A 23,469-nucleotide genomic window follows, 5' to 3' on the forward strand; every position below is an offset into this window, starting at 1 on the left:
TTTCAATTTTTTTCTGTGGAATGTTGCCAACTTCCCATAGTATAGTTGTACAATACAGATGAAAGTGAGAGGAAGATTTCATTCAGTGGCAGATACTTTCTATAGTAGAATGATAATTCTGCATGTAACTAAAAAATTAGTAAAAAAGCAAAATGTTTATACTTTTTAACATGATACAATAATATTTTCGTACTAGCTTTTTACTTTTTATTATTTGGTTTGACTCAGAGGTTTCACATTACTACTGTTTTCATCATAATTATTCCATTAAATGTCAGTATAATTAAGCTCTAAGATTTTAACCCAAATTTCTGTCCTTTTTTTAATCAGGTTAAAAATGCATGTTTTTCTTTACGCCAAATTGCATTTTTACTGCTTAGTATTTAATAAGTATATAAAAGCAATTTTACATACAGGAATACAGCCCTTGACTTACAGTGTTAGAGCATCAGAGTTAACAGTGTTGCTGAACGAAGGTACTTAGAGTTGGTCTCAAAGTTATGATGGTTGCAGTGACTCCACAGTCACATGATCAGAATTTAAGCATTTGGTGACCCATCTGCATATTTGACTGCAACTCTCAACTATTTCTATTTCTAGGCCCTTTTGACCCATTACTCTCCATTGTTTCTGATGCCCTAGCTGATTTTCATTGTCTTCTTGCTTCCACTACTGACCAAGCATGCCCAGCCTTGTCCTTTGTAAGGCAGTTGCTGACTAATGAGGCTTTCTTCCCAATATTGCGCAAGGCGGTTTCCTTGTGAGACCTGGGGAATAGGGCCTCACATGCTTAGCAGCTGCCTTGTAAAGGGTGTGCATACTTTATCAACAGTGGGAGCAAGAAAATGGTGAAAAAACTGTTGGGTTGGTGGAGTTTTGGACAGCAGGAGCCACAGGGTGACAAGGGCAAATGCAGCTGAAATTGGACTGGGATCACTGAGGTTTCCTAGGGCTCTGTAGTTTTGTGTCACTGTGTTGGGGCTGGAATACAGAGGCTTTGCACTATACTGCTGAGGCTTCCTGAGATTAAGAAGAGATTGGACAACCATTTGTCTGAAATTTATTTATTTATTTATTGATGGGATTTATATCCCGCCCTATCTCCCGAAGGACTCAGGGCGGCTAACAACAAAACATATAATAAGTACAGAAATCAAGATAAAAATAAAATTGAAATCATCTGTGCAATAAATTAAAATTAAAGAATTAAAAATAAATTAAAAATTCTAAATATAAATTAATTAAAATGCCTGTCAGTCCAGGTCAGCCTGGTGGAACAGGAGTGTTTTGAGGCCGCGGCGAAAGGATTGGAGGTTTTGGGCCATCCGAAGCTCAGCGGGGAGCTGATTCCATAGGGCTGGCGCTCCCACAGAGAAGGCCCTCCCCCTGGGGGTCGCCAGCCGACATTGCCTAGCTGACGGTACCATGAGGAGGCCTTCTCTGTGTGAGCGTACTGGACGATGGGAATTCGTTCCCGGCAGCAGATGGTCCTGCAAGTATCCCGGACCTAAGCCATGTAGGGCTTTAAAGGTAAGTACCAGCACCTTAAATCTCACCCGGAGGGCAACTGGTAGCCAATGCAGTTCACGCAGGAGGGGTGTAATATGGGAGTATCGGGGTGCTCCCATCACAACCCGTGCAGCTGCATTCTGCACCAGCTGAAGCCTCCGGGTGGTCTTCAAGGGCAGCCCCATGTAGAGAGCATTACAGTAATCAATACGGGAGGTGACGAGTGCGTGGGTGACTGTACGTAGGGCATCTCGGTCCAAAAAGGGGCGCAATTGGTATATAAGACGAATCTGTGCAAATGCCCCCCTAGCCACGACTCCAATATGATCTTCAAAACTGAGTCGTGAGTCTAGGAGGACGCCCAGATTGCGTGCTCTATCAATGGGAGGTAACATCTCTCCTCCTATAGTCAGAGATGGAATCTCTTGGACTAAACGAGATGACGGTATGTACAGCCACTCAGTCTTGGCCGGGTTGAGTCGAAGCCTGTTTTCTCCCATCCAAATCTGTACCGCTTCCAGGCAACGGGACATCACATCGAGGGCATCACTGGGTTGGTTCGGGGTGGAGATGAATAGCTGGGTATCATCAGCATATTGATGATATTTCACCCCGAAGCTACGGATGATCTCTCCCAGCGGCTTCATATAGATGTTGAACAGGAGGGGCGAGAGCACCGAACCCTCCACAATTAAGAGGCCTAGGGCTTGACCTCTGCCCTCCTGCCAACACCGTCTGCGAACGGTCCGAGAGGTAGGAGGAGAACCACCGCAGAATGGTGCCTCCCACTCCCAGCCCCTCAAGACGACGCAGTAAGATACCATGGTCGATGGTATCAAAAGCCGCTGATAGATCTAATAGGACCAGGACAGAGGAATAACCTCTATCTCGGGCCCGCCAGAGATCATTCACCAGCGCGACCAATGCCGTCTCCGTGCTGTGCCCGGGTCTGAAACCCGATTGGTACGGATCTAGATATTCAGCTTCCTCCAGGTTCAAAGGGAGCTGTCGTGCCACCACGCTCTCAACGACCGCAAGGAAGCGAAGGTTGGAGACAGGACGGAAGTTGTTTAAAACAGCTGGGTCCAGTGCCGGTTTCTTGAGGAGGGGCCTTACCACCGCCTCTTTCAAGGCGGCAGGGAAGTACCCCTCACTCAGTGAGGCATTGATAACTGCTAGGAGCCAGCCTCGTGTAACCTCCCGGGATGCATAGACTAGCCAGGAGGGACACGGGTCCAACAAACATGTGGCGGCACTTAGTTTCCCCATGATCTTGTCCACTTCATCCGGAGTCACAGGATCGAACTCTTCCCAAATGTACTCGGCCAACTTCATCGTTTTCCTCTCGTTAGATACTGCCCAGTCAGAGTCCAGACCAGCCCGAATCTGAGCAATTTTGTCCACTAGATATTTACTAAATTCCTCAGCCCGTCCATGTAGGGGGTCCTCTCCCGTCTCTTGACTTAAAAGGGAGCGGACCACTCTAAATAGAGCGGCCGGGCGGTTATCTGCGGACGCAATGAGGGTGGTGAAGTAGGCGCGCTTCGCCACCCTCATTGCCACAAGATAAGATCTAGAAAAGGATCTTAACTGTGTTCGGTCAGTCTCAGACCGACTGGTTCTCCAAATGCTCTCTAGGCCCCTTCTCTGGCGTTTCATCTCCCGCAGGTCCTTGGAGAACCAAGGAGCGACTCGGGACTTGCGCCGGGTCAGAGGCCGCAAAGGGACAACGCGGTCGAGAGCCTCCGAAGCAGCCTGTTGCCAGGCATTAACTAAGGACTCGACCGGGTTGTGGGAGAGGGAGGTGGGAATCGGTCCAAGCGCCATCTGGAATTTATCTGGGTCCATCAGGCGCCTGGGGCGGAACCACCTGGTCGGTTCCGCCTCCTGACAGCGGGGGGTGACGTGACGGAGGCCCAACCGCAGGAGGTAATGGTCTGTCCATGAAAGGGGTTGTGATGTTGGAGTAACCCCACCCAGTCCATTTAGCCACTGCCCAGAGACAAAAATAAGATCGGGCATGTTTCCTCCCTCGTGAGTTGGGTCCTGAGTAATTTGAGTCAGGTCCATGGCCGTCATGGAGGCCATGAACTCTCGGGCCACTTCTGATGCACTGCCCAGGGACGGTAGATTAAAGTCTCCCAGTACCATAAGTTTTGGAAATTCGACCGCCAATCCTGAGATGGCGTCAGGTAGCTTGGGTAGAACCGTTGCTGTGCAGCTTGGAGAGAGATATACCAGAAGTAGGCCCAACTGACCACCAGGACCCCATCTTAAGAGGAAGGATTCACATCCGTCTATCTGAGGGGCAGTGGCCTCCCGCGGAAGGAGGGTTTCTCTGATAATGACCGCCACGCCACCTCCCCTACCCTGAGCTCGAGGTTGATGTAGCACACGGAAACCTGGAGGGGATAAATCAGTCAGAGGGACCCCTCCCTCTGGGCCCAACCAGGTTTCCGTGATGCACGCCAGGTCTGCGTCTTCCTCCTCGATCAAGTCATGGATGAGGGGAGCTTTATTCACAACAGACCTGGCATTAAAATAGATCAGCCTGAGCTCAGGAGTCTGCCCTCCCTCTTCCCCAGGACAGCAGGTGAGAGCCAGAGGGTCAGAGCGCGCCACAGCTTGAAGATAGCGGGGGCGCGATCTCAGATTACGATATGGCCCTCTGCTCATCCATCTGCTGCCATTCCCAATTACTGTGGGGATCGGTATCCCTATCCCATTCCCCTGGGTCACAAGACTCTCCCCGGCCCTCATATTGCCGCGGCCATTGGCCAACCTAAACTGAGACAGGTCCGGTAGGATCTTCCCCTCATTCTGCCGGGCCTGACCCTCCCCCCTCCCTAACCCTTCAAAAAATTTTAAAAGAAAACCCAAGAGCCTCTTTTTGGCGCCATGCCACCTCTCGGGGTCCCAGGACCCGTCATTAAGGTAACGGTATATGGTTTACTGCCTAAGCAGGGGTTAGACCTCCAGGGTCCCTTCTAACTCTACCATTCTATTATATTCTAACTGAACAATCTGTTTTGAGCTGAAATATAATGTTTAAAGCTTGAAAGTACAGTAAAATGTTTTAATATACCGTAGATTAAATTGTAATGCAATATATAGATAGTCCTCAGCATGTGACAGGTCCCCTAGTGACTGTTTGAAATTATGATGGATCCTCCCTCAAAAAGCTACTTGTGATCCATTTTTGAAGTTATGATGGCTGTCCCCCTTCTGCAGTCACATTATCTCATTATGGATGTTCGGCAACTGGGTCAGTTTTATGGTCATTTGCAAAGTTCCAAAGCATATGACTGATTTTGCCACTGTTTTGCAGGTTTCTGGCTTTTACTTCTGTTTTCCAATAAAAATGCTTAGTGTGAAAAATTATTCATTTAATGACCACTGCATTCACCTAATGACCATCATGTTTGCTTAACAATCACTACAAAAATGTAAAAATTTAGGTCCGGTCACATGATGCCTCAACTTACAATTGCAACAACGTAACTGTAATTGTGGGCTCACAATTCTAAGTCAAGGGTATATTTAGTTTTATTTGCATAAAAATTAATAGAATATGCCTTATATTTTATAAATAATTGTATTTTTATGTGTTCTGAAATGTGCTAAATAACCAGTAATTTGATATTTATATTATGATAAGAGTCTATATGTCTAAAGTCTCAGAGGTAGTCAGGATAAAATTACTGTGAGGACATGTTTTTTATCAAAGATAAGCATTAGAATCAACAATGAAAAATGTTTAGGTTTCTAGATTCATAAATTTATTGTTTTGCTTCTGAATTGTAGGTCAGGATTCTAATATGTGGCCATAATAAAGACTTTCCTTCAAATGGTTGCATTAAGTGAAACTAAAATTTAACACTATAGAAAGAAAATCCAAATATCTATCGTTTTCTTAAAAATGATTCTTTTTTTTATTTTTATTTAAAAAGTTTTACAGTACATTTTAACTTTGTCAATCCCCCCCTCCCCCACCCCTATCAAACCCTCCCTATCCCTCTCCCCCATTCCCCCCTCCCCCCCGACTTCCCAGAGCTAAATACAGGGTATAGAAGCAAAAAACAAACATAAGCATCCATATGCTATCTACAATAAACTATTAATTCTATCACCCTCTAGCTCATGTAAAATGATTACAAACAATATTAATATTACAGATAAAAAAAGAAAAAAACAGAAAAGGAGCTTTACTCAAATGCTAAATGAAATTTCTTAGTCCCAATCCTTATTCATATTAATTTCAAAAAGAAAAAAAAAACCTTTCATCTAGTATTTACCTCTAATTTCTGAACAAATTCTCAATTACGTGCCAAAAGCGCCTATCTCTATTAACCTTATTAATCTCCAGCCAAACTGAACTATGATCAAAAATAGTTCTTGCATATATCACACCAAATGTCTCACAATTCCAAATCATCCTTAAGTTCAAATAAAAAAGAAATTTAGGCAATCTAGCATGACTCATGACACGCTTAAAAAAAAAAAAACCCCGCTTTTTCCATCTATACGTCTAAAACACCATTCCAATCTCCAATGAGAAAAAAAATAAAAAATTTAAAAAATTTTTATAATCCAATTAAGTACCCTTTATATGTAGTAAGTTAAGAAAAATCAACTTGTTGTTAATTAGGAGCTTGCGTACCCAATCTTAAATTCAATAAATACTTTTGATCCATAACCCTAATATACATTTCTTGCAACCAAATAACATCAGTCTTAAATTGTTTTGAATATTGAAAAACTTTCTTTCTCCTCTATGATGAATTTAATCCACTGACATTCTAAATTAGAAATTTAGTCACCAATCTTGACGCCCCAAAGCTTTTGGAGCACGTCTGACATGGCCCCTATAACTTCTTTGGACCGCGCCCCTCCCACAGCTTCACTGTAAGTACACTTTGGAGGTTCCATAACTTTCTGCTGGTCTTGCTCTTGCTCTCGTCTCGCTCGTCTTAGGGAGGCGCGCGACATCCTCTGCTCTCCAGCAGCAACCGATGAAACTGTAACTTGATCCCCTCCAACACCATTCTCCTCTGTCTGTCTATCTGCAACATCTTGAGGCTTTCCCTCGCCAAATCCCTTTGCAGCTTCCAGAAGTGATAGGGGGGTTGCTTTTAACATGTTGCTGTAAAAATCACGTGCCTGGGCCACAGTAACCAGACAATGTCTTTTACCTTCGTGCATCACCACCAGTCCGACTGGAATCTCCCATCTAAACTTGATATCACATTTCTTAAGTTCCTGTGTAAGAAATGCAAAATCTTTCCTTCTCCTTAAAATCTTTGGAGGAATCTCTTTTAAAACCAAGACTTCTTGCTCAGCAACTACCAATTTAGTATCATAAGCAGCTTGAATGACTTCATCTCTAATTACTCTCTTTGTAAAATAGACCACCACATCTCTGGGTAACTTCCTCTGTCTTGCAATCCATGAATTTGCATGAAAAATTTTATCCATGCTTCCCTCAATTTCAGATGCTGGCTGGCCCAATACCACTTCCAAAGCCTCAGAGATCAGCTGCTTTAAATCTTCTTTAGGATTCTCTTTTAAGCCCCTAATTCTAATAGCATACTGCATCTGATGGTACTGAACAAGGCTCAATTCTCCGTCCATTTTGTCCCTTATATTTTCAATCTCTAATACCTTTACTTCTAATATAGAGTTCTTTTGACTGAGATCCTCCACTTTTTCCTCCAACTGTTGCACACATACAGCTACACTTTCAATTATAGACAACATGTCTTCCCTCACTGCTCTAAACTTCTCTTCCATCTTTTTCTACAATTTCTCCTCCAGCTTTTTCAACTTTTCATCCATCATATCAGACATTAATTGTGAATGCTTTTCAAAGGCATCTTGTAAATCCTTAAGCGTCAATGCCGGAGGAGGTGCAGGAAGAAGCAAAGCTTGCAACAAGGTCTGCTGCACCGGGGAAGACCCCGCACTCCGAAGAGCTTTAGAAGTTTTGGCCGCCATCTTTCCCCACTTTCACTTGTTGCGCACTTTCACTTTAAAGCTATAAAATCCATTGAGCTAGAGAGTAAAAATAAAAGTCCACATCACCATGACCTCCTGTACCGCTCTGCCTGCATCTTGATACTCCAGGGTATTTCCTTCTGGCAGGGGTGGTTGCTAACGCCTGGCTCTGCTCCAAAAATCACGGAGCAGAGACACTGCGCAGCTCGGAGCAACCCAGGCTTCGGGGGGGGCTCAATCCTTCAGCCGCCCAAACTTTCAGCTCAGGCGGCCCCGGAGAGCTCAACCCCTACCTGGGGCCTCACCCCCTCCTCTTCTCCCGAGGAGGGGGCTTCAAATCCATCTAAACAGCTGATCGGCGCTGTTTACGATGGATAAACACAGCTGCGGAGCGGACAGCCCGGAGACGGCTGTCTTCGGCGCCGCGTCGCCACCGGAAGTCTTCTTAAAAATGATTCTTAATTCTAAATGCCCGCTGTATAGTATCTAATTACATTTTTCATTGTGCTCTAATGCAGAAAAGGCAGTTGATATACCGTATTTTCCGGCGTATAAGACTACTTTTTAACCTATGAAAATCTTCTCAAAAGTCAGGGGTCGTCTTATACGCTGGGTGCTGAAACTTTAGGGACAGGGCTGGCTGGAAAACCTGGAGCGGATCTCCCATTTAGTCTGTGCAGGGAAAGCAGGACCAATTGGAGAAGAAGCTGCAGTCTGTGATTTTTTACAGGCTGGGGTCTGGGCGTCTTTCCTTCTAAAGTTGAAGAGCAGCTGTAGTATATCCCAACTTGAAATGCAGGTGGGGAAGGCAGCAGCCAGAGCAGCGGCTTAGCTCTAAGGACACATTTGACTCAGGAACTGGGCGGGCTGGCTGGAAAACCTGGAGCGGATCTCCCATTTGGTCTTTTTTTTTTAAAATCCCATTTATATCCTGCCCTTCTCCGAAGACTCAGGGTGGTTTACAATTTAAAGCACAAATAAATGTGCTTAGCAATAGCCTTCATTCTGTGTATATGCCTGTTTATTAGGGCTTTCACCACCACCCCAAGCAGCATTATTACAAAGTCAGCTTATTGCCCCCAACAATCTGGGTCCTCATTTTACCTACCTTGGAAGGATGGAAAGCTGAGTCAACTTTGAGCCTGGTGGGATGCGAACCTGCACTAATTGCAGGCAGCTGGTGTTACCTAAGGCTCTGCGCAGGGAAAGCTTTAGAGTGAATTAGGAAAAGTGAAAAAGTGAATTAGGAGAATAGGGAACGGTTGCTGGAATTGGGTGTGTGTAGTTTAACAAGGAGAAGGGTGAGGGGTGACATGATAGCAGTGATCCAATATCTCAGGGGCTGCCACAAAGCAGAGGGAGCCAAGCTATTCTCCAAAGCACCTGAAAGCAGGACAAGAAGCAATGGATGGAAACTAGTCAGGGAGAGAAGCAACCTAGAACTAAGGAGAAACTTCCTGACAGTTAGAACAATTAACCAGTGGAACAACCTGCCTCCAGAAGGTGTGAATGCTCCAACACTGGACGTTTTTAAGAAGAGACTGGACAGCCATTTGTCTGAAATGGTGTAGGGTTTCCTGCCTTAGCAGGGGGTTGGACTAGATGACCTCCAAGGTCCCCTCCAACTTATGATTATTAATAATAATAATAAATAATAATAATAATAATAATAATAATAATAATAATAATAATAATAATAATAATAATATAATATAGTTTAATCCACTTGCACTGTTTTATGTTTACATGTTTGATGACAAACAGCCTTATGTTTATAAGTGACAGTTTTCCTACTAAGCACCTGCATGTCATAAGCATTTGAATTAAAATTACCATATTAAAATCAAATCTGATGTTTTTTAATTTTTATTTGGTGTGCGTTGGAAGAGGGGTAGTCTTATACAGCGAGTATAGCCCAAACCCTATAATTTAACAGGAAATGTAGGGGGTCGTCTTATACGCCCAGTTGTCTTATACGCCGGAAAATACGGTAAGTATTTTTTTTTCTGGGTGGAGGTGGTAAATGGCAATACAACCTTATAAGTATATGTCTAAAAATATTTCAGATCTGTGCATTTAGAGTTTTAAAATACATGTTCCTTTCCTCTTCTGTTTGGGTAGCTTATAACTGACTATAAATTTTTCACATATTTGAAAACTTGAACCGTTTAATTGCTAAACATATTCAAATGGTTCAATGTATACCTGTAGTTAAGAATTATAATGATATCAATGTTTTACAATTTTGTACTCTTCTTGCTATTTTAGAGCTTCCTATTTGAAAAAGAAAGAGCATAGTCTTTCTCATTCAGACAAAAATTATTAAATTTGTATTTTCTATACAATGTTGACAGATAGTGACAGATAATCATATTTGTAAAATTCAAATTTAATCTCAAAATATTCAACTGCTATTTGTATGCCTAGTTTTGATGTATTTATTACATGTCCAGTTTATTTATTTAATGGTGAAATAAGCCTCATAAATTACCTGTTTGTTTGTTTCTTTATTCAATTTCTATAGCTGCTCATCTCGATCTGGTTGGCTTTCAATTCAAAAATATGCTACAATTAAAACATTTTAAATCAACAAAACATTGAAAATAAATATGCATAGCAGCTGAGATATTTGGTCAGTTAAGAATAAAGTCAGGAAATAGGATCCTTAATGCATTCATTGCTTCGGGCTTGGGCACAGAGCCAGGTTTTTAAAGCTTTATGGAAGGCCAACAGGATTAGAGCCATTCTAATCTTCAAGGGGAGAACATTCCACAGAAGAAGCTACTACAGACTGCTGGGATCTGCAGCATGCCCAAGTGGATAGGTTGAGATTCTTGGAAAAAGGCAGATAATCTGGTCCCAAACCATATAGGGCTTTAAAAGTGATAATGTCAACCTCCAGCTTAAATATCCAAATAAAGTTCGGGATTTCTTTCATTTCTGAAAAATCTTACTGGTTTATTGAATACCTGGTATGGTATATAGGCGAAGGGAAACTAAACTAAACTAAAATCCCAAGGCATCTAACCATAGCATATAACAGTGACATTCCCACGTAGCTCAGGTAAACAAATTATTGTTGTTACGAGAACTGTCTGCTGTCTTCTCCACAGTGGCTAGAATGTCCTTGAAAAGTTTCCAGACAGCCTCTCTTAGCAAATCTCTGCAGAACTGGAGATGTTTTGTTTCTCTAACTAACCTATTTGAAGCATCATCTCACACACACCCTTACTCTAATCCAGGGGTGTCAAACTGCCAGCCCGGGAGCCAGACACATTACATGGAAGCTGTGCCCACCTGATTGCTGACAGTGGCAAAACTGTCCAGATATGTTGCACGACGTCACATGACGTCGTGAGTTTGACATGTCTGCTCTAATGACAAGATGAAAACAAAAAGACATATGGTTGGCAGATTTTTACTTTTGACAGATACCTTGAATTGAAGCTGGAGACATAACAGTAATCAGTGTAGCTTACACAATAATGGTGTTACCTGTGCTACTTACCTGGCACCATTTATATCTGTGCAGTCACAGCCCCTCAGTGGCGATTAGGCCATTGCTCTGTCCCAGCCTATGCAAGTACTTGCTCAACTGCTTTACTAATCCCTCTTCATGGAACCAGGCAGGACCCACAAGAAAAACAAACCACTTTTTATTTTTACACACCTGACTCAGTGTCCAAGACTTTGGAGACAAACAACCCAATCAACAAAACACAAAGCTGCAGCATGAATGGTTGCCTTTGGCAACCAGCACCTCCCACACTTCCCCCTTTTATAGTCCAGCCAGGGTGTGGCTTCTTAATTACTTTTCTTTTGCCTCTGGAGCCGCCCCACTGCCTTCCTCTGTCTTGCTCGCCTCTCCTGTCTGCACATCCATGCATCTGGGATTGGCCCCAGCTGTTCCTTTTCACCCAACTCAGGCTCCCAAAACTGCTGTGTCTCTGACCAAGCATGAGTAGAGGGGGCCAGGCTCCTCATCTGACTGTGAGTCTTGGTGCTTCTCAGAGCCTTTCTCAGACTCCAGTGTTCATCGCCCACCTCCAGTTGCTGTAATTTTCCCAGAGCTTACCATAGTATCCTTCCGTATGAAGCATGCTTCCTTTCTTCCCCTCTCCTGGGAGGAAAGTGGCAGAAAACGGGGCTGCCATTTCCAGAACAGAGAAGGGAGATGCGGGCTGATGTAGGGCGACAAGAAATTGGTGGTGGTGATGGAGGGCTGGTGGAAGGTTACCAGGGATGGCAGAGGGAAGCGGCAGGCGAGACCTGTGCCCCCCAGTCACGGCCAAGCCATGGGAGAGTTGGTGGAGGAGGAGGCGGGGACTAAAGAAAGCCTCTCCAGTGGCAGACACAGCTGTTGCGTAGCAGTGGCAGAGCCTTTCACCGTCACTCCCTCCTGGCTCTGAAACCGTGGAGGGGGACTGAGTAAGGCCCATCCTCCGTAGCATGGCAATCCGGCTCTGGAGGGGAGTGAAAGGGAAGAGGCGAGCAGGCAGTTGACGTGATCAAAGGCGCTGCATCTCCATTTGGTTTTCGTCACTCCTCTCTTGGACTTTTGGGGAGGTTTCCCCCTGCCCGCAGCCAGGAAGGAAGTGTAACAAAAACCAGACATATTCCAGAAAACACAAATTTATCATAACTTCTTTGCTGAACTTAACAAAAAATTAGGTATTGGTTCTGCTGAACTGATGTGAACCATCTGAATCCCACCACTGTTTATATGGCCATCCACTAACTTTCAGTCACTCTGGGCAACTTAAAAACAATAAAAACGCAATATAAAAAGAATAAAACCAATAACCTCCTACCCCACTGGTAGTAGCAGGCAATCAGCCACTTGATGGGCTCCATCCTGCTCTGGGTTTCCCGAGCTGGTTGGCAGAACCAGATCTTCAGGCACTTGCGAAAAAGTGTCACAAGTGAGGGCCAGTCTAATCTCTGCAGGGATAATGTTCCAAAGATAGAGAGTCACCACGAAAAAGGCCATTTTTCCGGGTCCTGCCAGATATACCTCTTTAGGAGACAGGAATCACAACATTCCGTGTCTCCACATCTAGTACATTGGGTGGCTGTAACTGGGAAAAGACGAGAACCTGATCCCAAGCCATGAAATGCTTGAAAGGTGACAACCAGCACCTTGAATTGCATTGGAAGCAATTCCTGGATCTGCATAAAACCATTGGACTGCTGCATTTCAAACCAATAGGACCTTACGGATGCTTTTCAAGGGCAGTCCTATGTAGGCAGTGTGTTGCAATAGTCAAGATAGGAGATGACTAGGGCGTGAATGACCGAGCAAGGATTGTTGGTCCAGGAAACCTGGTCCTTGAGCAGGAATTGTGAATCCAGGAGAATCCCCAGATTATGCACTGGATCTCTTTGAGATAGTGTCACCCCATCCAAAACTAAAGGTGAGCATTGTGAGAGGGTCACGACACTGCTTAATTCATTCACTTATCTGACATTTTAGAGCATATTACTATTCATAAAATGAAAGTATTTTTACTTTGTCACTGAAGCTTGTCTGAAAAAGAAATTTTTATTACATTTCTCTCCCCCCCCTTCTCTTCCTTCACAGTGGGAACAGGTTTGGAGGGTTACTTACAGTGGCATGCTTCTTTTTCAACCATGGGGAGGTATGTCTGCAAATTACTAGTTATTTTAAAAATTGAATTAACATTTAAGATCTAAATTCCTTATAGTTAAACTAATTTTTAAAGGATGTGGTATTGGAAATAAATTAAGATATTCATATTTTCTGATTTGATCAAATGAATTTGAATCTATTCCAGAAAGATGCTTTGGAGTATGCAGAACACTAATGTAGCATTTGGCTGGAACTCTAAATCAGATGTACATTTTGCTGCTTTAAACAATGTGCTTTAAATCATGCAATCATGTTCCTGCATTTCCAAAAAGACAAATAAAATCTGAAGCCCTGCAGAGCTCTGCTTGCTATGCTTCTTATCTGTAAAACTAATTTTATTCATATTTATTTGGAAATTAGTTTGCTCTGGGTGCAATTTTGATTAAAACTGGAAATAACGGGTTTTTGACAAAGCTATCATAAAATGAGGTCACATAACCACAGGATGCTGCAAATGATACTGACCATAGGCTTGGGTTGTGACTATCATAACTATGGATCCAGATCATGTACACTTTTTCAGGTAGGTTTTAACTTCAAATGCTGGCTAAGTGAAGAGTCAGCTGTTATTTGTGTTTGTTTTGCAGTTTGAGTTTCATTCATTGCTTGTATAACCAAAACAATCTCAATATCATTCTAATAACTGGTTAGTCTATTTTGTATTTAGCCCAGTTTACCCATACCGATGAGGGGGGAAAAAGCCCTGACACTGACAAGTTCTGGTTTGTGTATCAAGTACCTACAAACAATGAGTACTGGGACAAAATTTTCTCATCAAAATGCATTAAATACCAAATTCAATGTCTTTTAAAACAGTTGGGTACCGAGGTAACACTGTACCTTGTTTTAACATTGATCAAACAAACTTTACATTCTTTGTTTTTACTCCTAACAATCTTAAGCTTTAGTTCATTCAAATATGGATTTGATTTTCTTGATTTCTTCTTTGTGCCATCACACAGAGCTCTTTAAGTCTTTAAGAAGCTGCTTTTGTAAATCTAATAAAAAATATTGTCCAAGTCATTCTTTTGGTTTATCATCTGCATATTCTTTCTGAATTTTTAAAAAAATCAGTCAATTGCTTTTATTGATCCAGTGAAACATCCTTTTTTAAATTGTTCTCTACACCAACACCATCTCTATCCTGTAAGATAAAATTTATTGTATACCTGTCATTTCTTCAGTAATATCTTTTTGACTTAATATATCCATAGAACTAGACAACATTACTGACATTATTGATATTGTAGCTACTAATTTTTATACCTTTCTTCGAAGTCATGTTCAGTATTTTCATTATTACAACATTTTGCATTTTATAATCTTTCCTTTTTTCTTCTATGTAAAATCTTTAATCCCCTTTAGTATCCAGTTTTTAAATCATGAATTTATCACTCTTAATATCTTTCCAAAACCCAGATTTATTACTCACAGTAATTACCCATAGTCACTCAGAGACTTTCCTGGCCATAACTGCCATCTGCTCCTTGAGCAGGAGTTCTGCAGCCTTGTGGAAGAGGACACTATTTTAGCAGAAGTATATGGAATTACGGGCATGCAGAAAATGGCAGCCAGTTTCAGGAAGCCATTGAATGACCCAGGGAAAACCACTCTGCTTCCCTATTGTGCTCTGCGTTGTGCTACAGAAAACTCTGGAGTTTTTTGCAGCACTATCCAGACTGCATTAGGGAGGCAAAATGGAGTGGTTAATCTCTGAACTTTATGAATACCTCTCTGAAATAGCCACTGCATCATTGTGTGCACAAGGCATCGTGTGCAAGATGAAATTGATGGCTTCTTCAAGGAGGCAGCCACATGGCCCAGGCAATTAGTGTACATTCAAAGTGACAATAAAGTTATCTATTCTATTCTATTCTATTCTATTCTATTCTATTCTATTCTATTCTATTCTATTCTATTCTATTCTATTCTATTCTATTCTATTCTATTCTTCTGCAACATGAGCTCTGGAATTCTTCACAGAGTAAGTGTGTAGTAGATGATCAGTGCCTCAGGAGTAGGCCCAAGGCCTGCAGCAATCTGGCAGAGTGGAATGGATGAGAAAGAAGCGGAGCCGCTGCAGCATACTTGCAATTAACCATGGGCATGCTGCAGTGTCATAACTTTGAAATGGAGTTGTAAATTGTAAATAGTGCTTTTTTGTTGTTGTTTTGGGGGGGGGGCTCTTATAACTGAACAATCACTAAGTGACCAGTCATTCACCATGGACTACCTGTATTTCATCACTCTTATCTTTAATTCCATTCACCCTCATGGCTCTTTATTTAGACCAGGGGTATCAAAATGCCGGCCCCTGGGCTGGATGCGTCATGGCGAAACCACGCCCACCCCATTGCCGGCAATGGGAAAAAAGTCGCCATACGTCACAACATCATGTGACGTTGTGAGCTTGACACCCCTGATTTAGACCTTTTCACTAATTTCTAAAATATTTTATTTTCAACAAAATGACTACATTTCTCTGCCTCTGTAACTGTGTTTTAAATTATTTCTTCTTTCTCTATTCTCATTTTCATCAGCCTATTTTTGTAGTAACACTTTTTTCTTCTACAGCCTCATTCACTTCATCATTCTACCAAGCATCTTTTTTCATAAATATATTTAGTTTAATCATATACAGTTTGGAGATACTCAGTAACGTAACTTCTTACTCTGTAAGAGCAGCTTCACTTGCCATCATATTTCCATTAGTTGTGTTATGAGAGTTAAATATTTTCTAACATTAATGGCATAGTATACATAGTTTTTCTTCTTGCAAGTTGCTGAAGTTAATTCTCTCATGTTCAAAAGTAGATAGCCAAATGCTAGATTTGGCCTTTTATCAAAACAAAGAAAAAGAAATATCCCTCAGCCCTCACAAAAAGAAAATGTTTCTAATCCTAAATTTATATAGATTAGATAGGCTGCGAAGAACCAAGAATCTGAATATTGATTGCTGTGCAAATAAAACTCTTACTTGGATGGATGGATGGATGGATGGATGGATGGATGGATGGATAAGACAAGACAAGATAAGATAAGGTATAGACATTCACATACACATAGATTAGTTGTTGAAATACTTTCATGATAACCCCTTAAATTTTTCTAAAATTCATGAGAGGTTTTTTTGTATCATTATGTGCTTGTTTATTCTATTCTAGCTTGTCTGGAAAAACGAGTTCCACTTACACTCTAGTTTTTTTCGCTTCTTTCCTTTACTTTCATATCGACAGGTAGTCCTCGACTTACAACCATCCATTTAATGACTGTTCCAAGTAACAGCAGTACTGAAAAAAGTAATTTTCACATTAATGACCACTGTGGCATCCCCATGGTCATGTGATCAAAATTTGGATGCTTGGCAACTGGCATGTATTTATGCACTGTGATCACATTATGGGACACTGACAAGCAAAGTCAATGGGAAGCGTGATTCATCTAACAACCATGTTCCTAATTTAACACCTACAGTGATTCACTTAACTATGGCAAGAAAGGTCATAAATTCGGCAAAACTTGTTTAACAACTATCTTGCTTAGCAACAGAAATTTTGGGCTCAGTTGTGATTATAAGTAGAGGATTACCTTTATTCTTTCCGCAAGATTCACTGTTGACATTTTAACAATAGTCTGCCCATATTCAAGACTCTTTTCATCTTTAAATCTTTACTAATTTTCTTTGTTTTCATTTTAAACAATCAATTCAATTATTGTTTTAGATTTGCATGCATTCTTTTCCCAGAAGTATTCATGAGTGACTTGCATATATTAGTTATTTGAAACAAACAGGCTTTTTCCAAAACAGATACTCGCAGGATTGACACCAATCTTGCTCATGCTTTGAATAAGCCAAAGCATGCTTGAGTGGCCCAGTCACTTTGTATTCTTTTGTTTTTCCCCTTCCAATTATGTCACATAAAAGAATATTTTCCCCCAAAGAATGTTGCTGAATTATTCCAAAAAATCATATCTGATTCTTCCATTATCATTAGTCAGTGAAGCTTAAATGGAGCTATCACTATTTAAAATAGATTTATATTTTTATTTAGTGTGTTGCTTATTGGTCATGCCAATATTTAACATTATTCCTGAATCTACTCAACAGTAATTGGTAATATTTGTAGAAATATTTGTTTGGTAAGTGTCAATAGATTAAATTGGCCACATAATTAGGAATTAAACTGAAAAACTTTTAAAATACCATTTACTGGTAAAGAAATCTGCAAATCTGATTACTTACATCAAATTATGTACAGCACTGAATCTGCGGTTCTAATTTATACTATTGTTTATTTCAAAGCTGATCTGTTTAATATCAGTACACTTATAATGTTAATTGCCATGGCCATTATTACCTATAATTAATCTTATTTTTCTTTTTGAAGTCATGTTCTCAGTTCAGAATAGGGACTAGTTCAGTTTATTGGGAAAATGGAATAAAAATTCCAGGAAGAAAAATAGCTACAATATTTACCTGTAAAGTAAAATTGCAGTAGATTTTTCTTATAATATGGATAAATTTTCTTACATTATGAACTATTTTTGGAGCCTTTTTTAAAGAAAAAATTCTATCACTACAGTTCAAAACCCAGATAAATATATTTTCCAGAGATTATTAATGAAAGAAAACAAACAACCTTAGAATATGTAACCAATTATCTGCATTCTTATTTCCAGAGTACTCGTGTGATGTGGACTCCTCCTCTCCGTGAAAGCTTTTCTTATCCTTTCCTTGTGGTTCAGATGCTATTATTAACATACATTCTCAGGTAATTTCCATTCTTTTCCATTCTTAAATATCAAACAAGATATTGATGTATGTATTCATAAGTTATAAAATGGTATTACTGCTATATAAAGAATTTGTTTTAATTCATGGTACATAGATGTAATTATTGATACAAAAGCAGGAAGATGCTCTGAATTCATATTTAGCTGCACCTTCATTATTATGTGTTGTCTTTTCTAGTCTCTCCAATATAGTATTCTTCCATCATCCTCAAACAAAGATGATAGGATGAAAGACATAATTCAAAATTTTGGAGGACTGCCAGATTGGGAAAGACTAGAAACCTCAATTTATAATTTGTCCATAGAAAACTTATTCTTTTTACTGGGAGAAAAAGGAAGTTTACATGTAGCTAAATACCAAGTTTCCTATATGTTTTTCTTAAAAACTACCGGTATTATCATTTCTCTTTAATGAGGAATGATTAGGATGATCTTTGTACATCTAAATCTAAAAAGAACTAACTAACATTAAAAGAATCATGTTTTGAAAAGTTACAGGATTTTAAAACAAATTTGTGTTGACCCAAAGTTTTTATAATAATTATAGTTTGTTGCAAAGTCAGCCAGATGTTTAGACTGGATTTGGCATTTTTATCCAATTATTATGTAATTATGTATATGGAAGGTTCTTTTTTTCTGTTTAATTTTATGGTATTAGATATCTATTTTATGAATTTTTCTATACATTATTTTGAAGCTTAACCAGAGGTCAATTCTGTTGAAAAAAATTGTTTCACTATTGTTATTTGGAGACATAAACAGAGCCATTATTGTTCATCTTAATCGGTCTCTTATTCTTTTCCCCAAGGACGCAGAATGTTAATAGAAGAAGCTTGATTGCACTATCTGTTTCTAATGTTCTTTTCATGCTTCCATGGCAGTTTGCTCAGTTTGTTCTTTTAACACAGGTAAGATAATATCAATAAGCATTATTAGAATTTTACATATTCCTTTATCAGTGGTGCAGTGGTTCAGCAGTTAAAGCCACAGAGCTTTCAGCTGGAAAATTGATAGCCCAGGTTCGAGACCTGAGTACTGCACAACAGGGTGAGCTCCCGTTATCTGCCCCAGCTCTTGCCCATCTAGCAGATCAAAAGCCTGAAAATGGGTACCACTTTGGTGGTAAGGTAACAGCATTCCATGCGCCTTGGCATATAGTCATGTTGGCTACATGACCATGGAAATGTCTTCAGAGAATGCTGGCTCCCTAGACTAAGAAACAGAGATGAGCACCACCTTTACCTTTATGCATATTTGTTGTCTCAAATAATCGATGAAAGAAGAATAGAATACAATTATACATTTAACACCTAAGAACAATAATAATTTCTGATTTGACCACGAATGAGCCATAGCCAGGTTGAAGTTATCAGAAGCCTACAAGGTCACCATTCATGTAGAATCGCTATTGAAAGGAAAAAATTACATAGAGTCCTTCTGAAAAGAAAAAAACTCTATAAATGAGAAATTGGAAAAATTTGCCCAGATTACCACAGATTCCTTAGTAATTTAGTGCTTTGTCTCATCTGCCTTTCCTAAGAATTTCCTCTGGATCAACAGCTTTTTCAGGATACATCTCTCTCAAAGCATGACCTGAACATTTTCAAGCCCATTTTGGTGGCATCAATTGTATTACTACCTCCCAAAGATACAGAGAAATGGGATTTTGTGATTTTATCTGAGAACAGCAAACTTATATCTCGACTAAAAATAGAGAAGCTGCTGTGAAAGATCAAATTTTGCAGACTAACAGACAAATCAATGGCATAATTCAAATACTACCTGTTTGGTTTAAAACCATTAGTGTTCCCAGTCTTTAAAAAAGGTGACTCCAAAAAACAAAATAATACTAATTTTTGCTCATTTGCTCATTTAAACAAAGTCACTGTGAAACTTAAGTCTAAAACTGGCTGACTGCTTGATGCAAAACAGTATCTTAGTAGTGGAACAAGGTGGAATCCTCTAGCATTTATAAATGGTATACTTCAATCTATGAAAATATATTATTAAAAATGTATACTATCATGAAGTAGTGTAAGAATAAATTTACATAATTTTGATATAGTTTTAGAATCCCTTGTTTTCATTCTTCCAATATTGTAGCTATAACCACATAGAATGAATTGAAGCGTATATATTGGCCCCCATTTTTTTCAACTACTTTTTAAATGTATGGGGGTAAACCCTGTCAAGGCTGGAATTTCACCCACTCTTGTCACCTAATAGAACCATTATAATTCTCTTGGATGCAGATGATATATCTCTTCCTTAAATATCTTTAGTAGTTAAGAGGTCTTGCTCCCATAATAAAGATACAGTGGCCTTGACATCATATAGGAAAAGAATAAATTCCTTGTTGCTCTGTAGAAATGGTCTTTCATTTCACTACTTTTGGGAAATTTATAGAGAGTATGGAGCAGAAAGCCAAACATTTCAGAGTTTTCTGCTTTGCATGATCAAATGTCAATAATCATGTCCTAATGACAGATAAATATACAGAATGAAACTATGAGTTGTCTAACATGGAATATAGATCTATAAATATTGCTCTGAAGCAGACACTTCAGATCCTAAAATTTCCCAACATATGCTGGGAATTCTGGGAATAGGAGTACACTTGTTGGAAAATTTCAAAAATTTGACACTGTATTGTAAATTATGGAATTAGGTAATTAAATTGTAGCGGTTATACTCTAGTTATAAATTTAACCTGTTCATTGTAGTTTATATTATAAAATTCCTTTTCTCTTTCCATTTTTTCAGTTCATTTTCACAAGATGAATAATTTGGAGCTTTGATAAACTTCTTTAAAATATTTTAGGTAAAATGTACTACATTTTTTTCAATTGCAGGTAGCATCTGTTTTTGGTATATACATATTGGGATTTATTGATTCAGCTAAACTACAGAAGATACTTTATGCACATATGGTAATATTTCCTTTACATTTTCAACAATATTCTTTGATAAAACCAATTTCTGAATATTTCTACTTATGATTATTCTGTAAAGAATGTTAAATGTTTTTTTATTAATAATAAAATCTTAGCTCACTTCTTAATCAAACAGTGTAATGTGTAAGAGAGGTGATCTTGACAGAAATATACAAGAATTGTTACATAATCAAAGAGGGCTAAAGGATTCTTTAATTCCTATAAAAATAGCATTCAAAAGAGGAAAGCTCCTCCCGTACTCATTGGAATAAAACTGGAAGGGAAGATAAATGTCACTCAGACTTGCAACATTTTATTAGTATAGGTAAGGGGTTGGCAACCTCAGCTCTTTTATGACTCATGGACTTCAACTCCCAGAATTCCTGAGTCAGCAGACTCAGGAATTCTGGGAATTGAAGTCCATGAGTCATAAAAGAGCCAAGGTTGCCTACCTGTGGTATAGGTAATCCCTAACCTATGATCACAATTGAGCCTGCAATTCCAGTAATAAGTCATGACAGTTGTGAAGCGGTTCATCATGTGACCATGCCCAGATTTACAACATCTTTTGCAACAACAATAAGTAAATGCATTAGCCATTAAGTAAATCCATTGTTCATCCTAGTTGCTGTCACATGATTGCAATATTCCATAGTCACATGATCACTGAATGTAACTTCTTGACTTTACTTGTAAGAAGCAGCAGTGACGGTCACCAATGGTGATCAGGTGATCACAGGAGACTGCAACATTGTAATTGCATGCTGATTGCAAGCACCCAAATTGTAATTAATGATCACTGAATGTTGCAATGGTACCAACTGTGAGGACCCCTCCTAGATCCCCCTCATTCAAACGCCATTGAAAATTTGAACAGTCATTGAATGACTTACTGTTGATTCAATGATTCAATAGGGATTAATGATTCAATGAGGATTAATGCCCATTTTTTTCTCTCCCCAATCACCCTCTTTTAAGTGCTTACAATCCAATTTGAAAACATGTTCAGCTGTTGTTTTTTAAATGAACAAACATTGTTAATTTGTATATAAATTGAAACTTGAAATGTCACCATGATATATAGACCAAATATTCTATTTTTTACAAGAGTAGTTTATATTTGTGTATCTTTTGTCAAATAATACATTATTTTAAATAATTTAAATAATGTATAAGATAGTATCTTATACACTATTTGTTTTTAAAAAATCTTGTAAGTAGATACTCTACATATTTGTCATGCCTCTGCAATCTTAATTAACATATTTATGTCACATCAGGTATCTCTTGCTGTATGCTTTGTCTTTATGTTTGGAAATTCTATGTTGATGACATCCTATTATGCTGCCTTTTTGATAGTCAGCTGGGTAAGTCTTAAACAAATAGCTAATAATGATTTACTTAGTGTACAATTACAGTAGTCTTATCATCTAAGCTGAATATTTCTGTAGCTTATACAGGTAGACCACAATTGAGCCAAAAAATTCTATTTCAAAGTGAGACATTTTAAAGTGAATTTTGCCCCATTTTATGACCTTTCTTGCCACATTTGTTTAAGTGAATCACTGCAGTCGTTAAGTTAAAAACATAATTGTTAAGTGAATCTGGCTTCCCTATTGACTTTGTTATCAGAAGGCCACAAAAGGTGATCACATGACATGGGGGCACTGCAACTGTCATGGATATGAGTCTAAGTCAGTCACCAGGACCAGAGATTTGTTCTTCCAAATTGGAATGCATGCCCTTATTTAATCCAGTGTGAGGCTACCAATGAGTTTGGGTCTTCTTGTCTAATCACTTGTGTTCTTATAATCTGGTGGTTAGCTTCTTCCCTGTCTGTCCTACATAGTCAGTCACAGGCAATCCATGCGGGGAATCTCATAAATTACATTAGAAGTTTCTCCCACCTCCAAATAGTCTTTGTTCTGCATGATTTATTTTCATATGGTAGCCTATTACCAGCACTGCCAAAATACCTTTTTAATATTTAAAGGAGAAATGTATGAGCAAATATTGATCCCCAATATCAGAAGTCATTGAAGAATCAGTTTTATCAGAACTAGAACACTGTGCATTTCATAATTACACACTTAAACTTTGGCATGGATGATACCTTTGTCATTATCAAAAGAAATGTTCTCAAAGAATTTCATACCCTACTGAACTCCATTTTCTTGGATAAACAATTCACAGTGGAGGAAAAAAAATGGCTAAACTATTGCCATTTTTTAGATGTGCTTGTCGTCATACTGGAAGATGGAAGCCGAGAAGCCATAGTATATTGCAAGGCTACCAAACCCCATGCATTCTGTGTTTCAACAATAACCATCGACTGTCACATAAAAAGAGTTGCATCAGAACACTATATGGCAGGTTGAGAATCCATTGTAGTACCCAATTAGCAAAACAACTGGAGAGCAGGTACCTATGTGAACTATTCAAGCAGAAGGGTACTCATAAGCATTTATCACAAGATGCCTGAGCAACATGCTGGGGAGGGAAAGGAAGAAAGAAGGCATACCATGCCATATATCAAAAACATTTCGGAAGCAATAGAACATAGCTTCTGAGGTCTGCAGGTGAGCATTG

At 39.5% G+C, this 23,469-nt stretch overlaps 1 protein-coding gene across 1 annotated transcript in view; it reads left to right on the forward strand.

Moving 5' to 3' along the window:
• Positions 1-23,469, forward strand: part of DPY19L1 (dpy-19 like C-mannosyltransferase 1) — a gene marked incomplete at its 5' end in the record, with an annotated part of 85,578 nt that overhangs the window by 27,480 nt on the left and 34,629 nt on the right. Inside the window, 5 exons of the mRNA XM_081344144.1 lie at positions 13,085-13,142; positions 17,834-17,925; positions 18,756-18,855; positions 20,800-20,877; positions 22,161-22,247. Of these exons, the coding sequence (XP_081200270.1) occupies positions 13,085-13,142; positions 17,834-17,925; positions 18,756-18,855; positions 20,800-20,877; positions 22,161-22,247 (415 nt within the window). The remainder of the gene's footprint in view (positions 1-13,084; positions 13,143-17,833; positions 17,926-18,755; positions 18,856-20,799; positions 20,878-22,160; positions 22,248-23,469) is intronic.

This window comes from Vipera berus (genome assembly GCF_964194415.1).
Source record: "Vipera berus genome assembly, chromosome: Z".
Lineage (NCBI taxonomy): Eukaryota > Metazoa > Chordata > Lepidosauria > Squamata > Viperidae > Vipera > Vipera berus.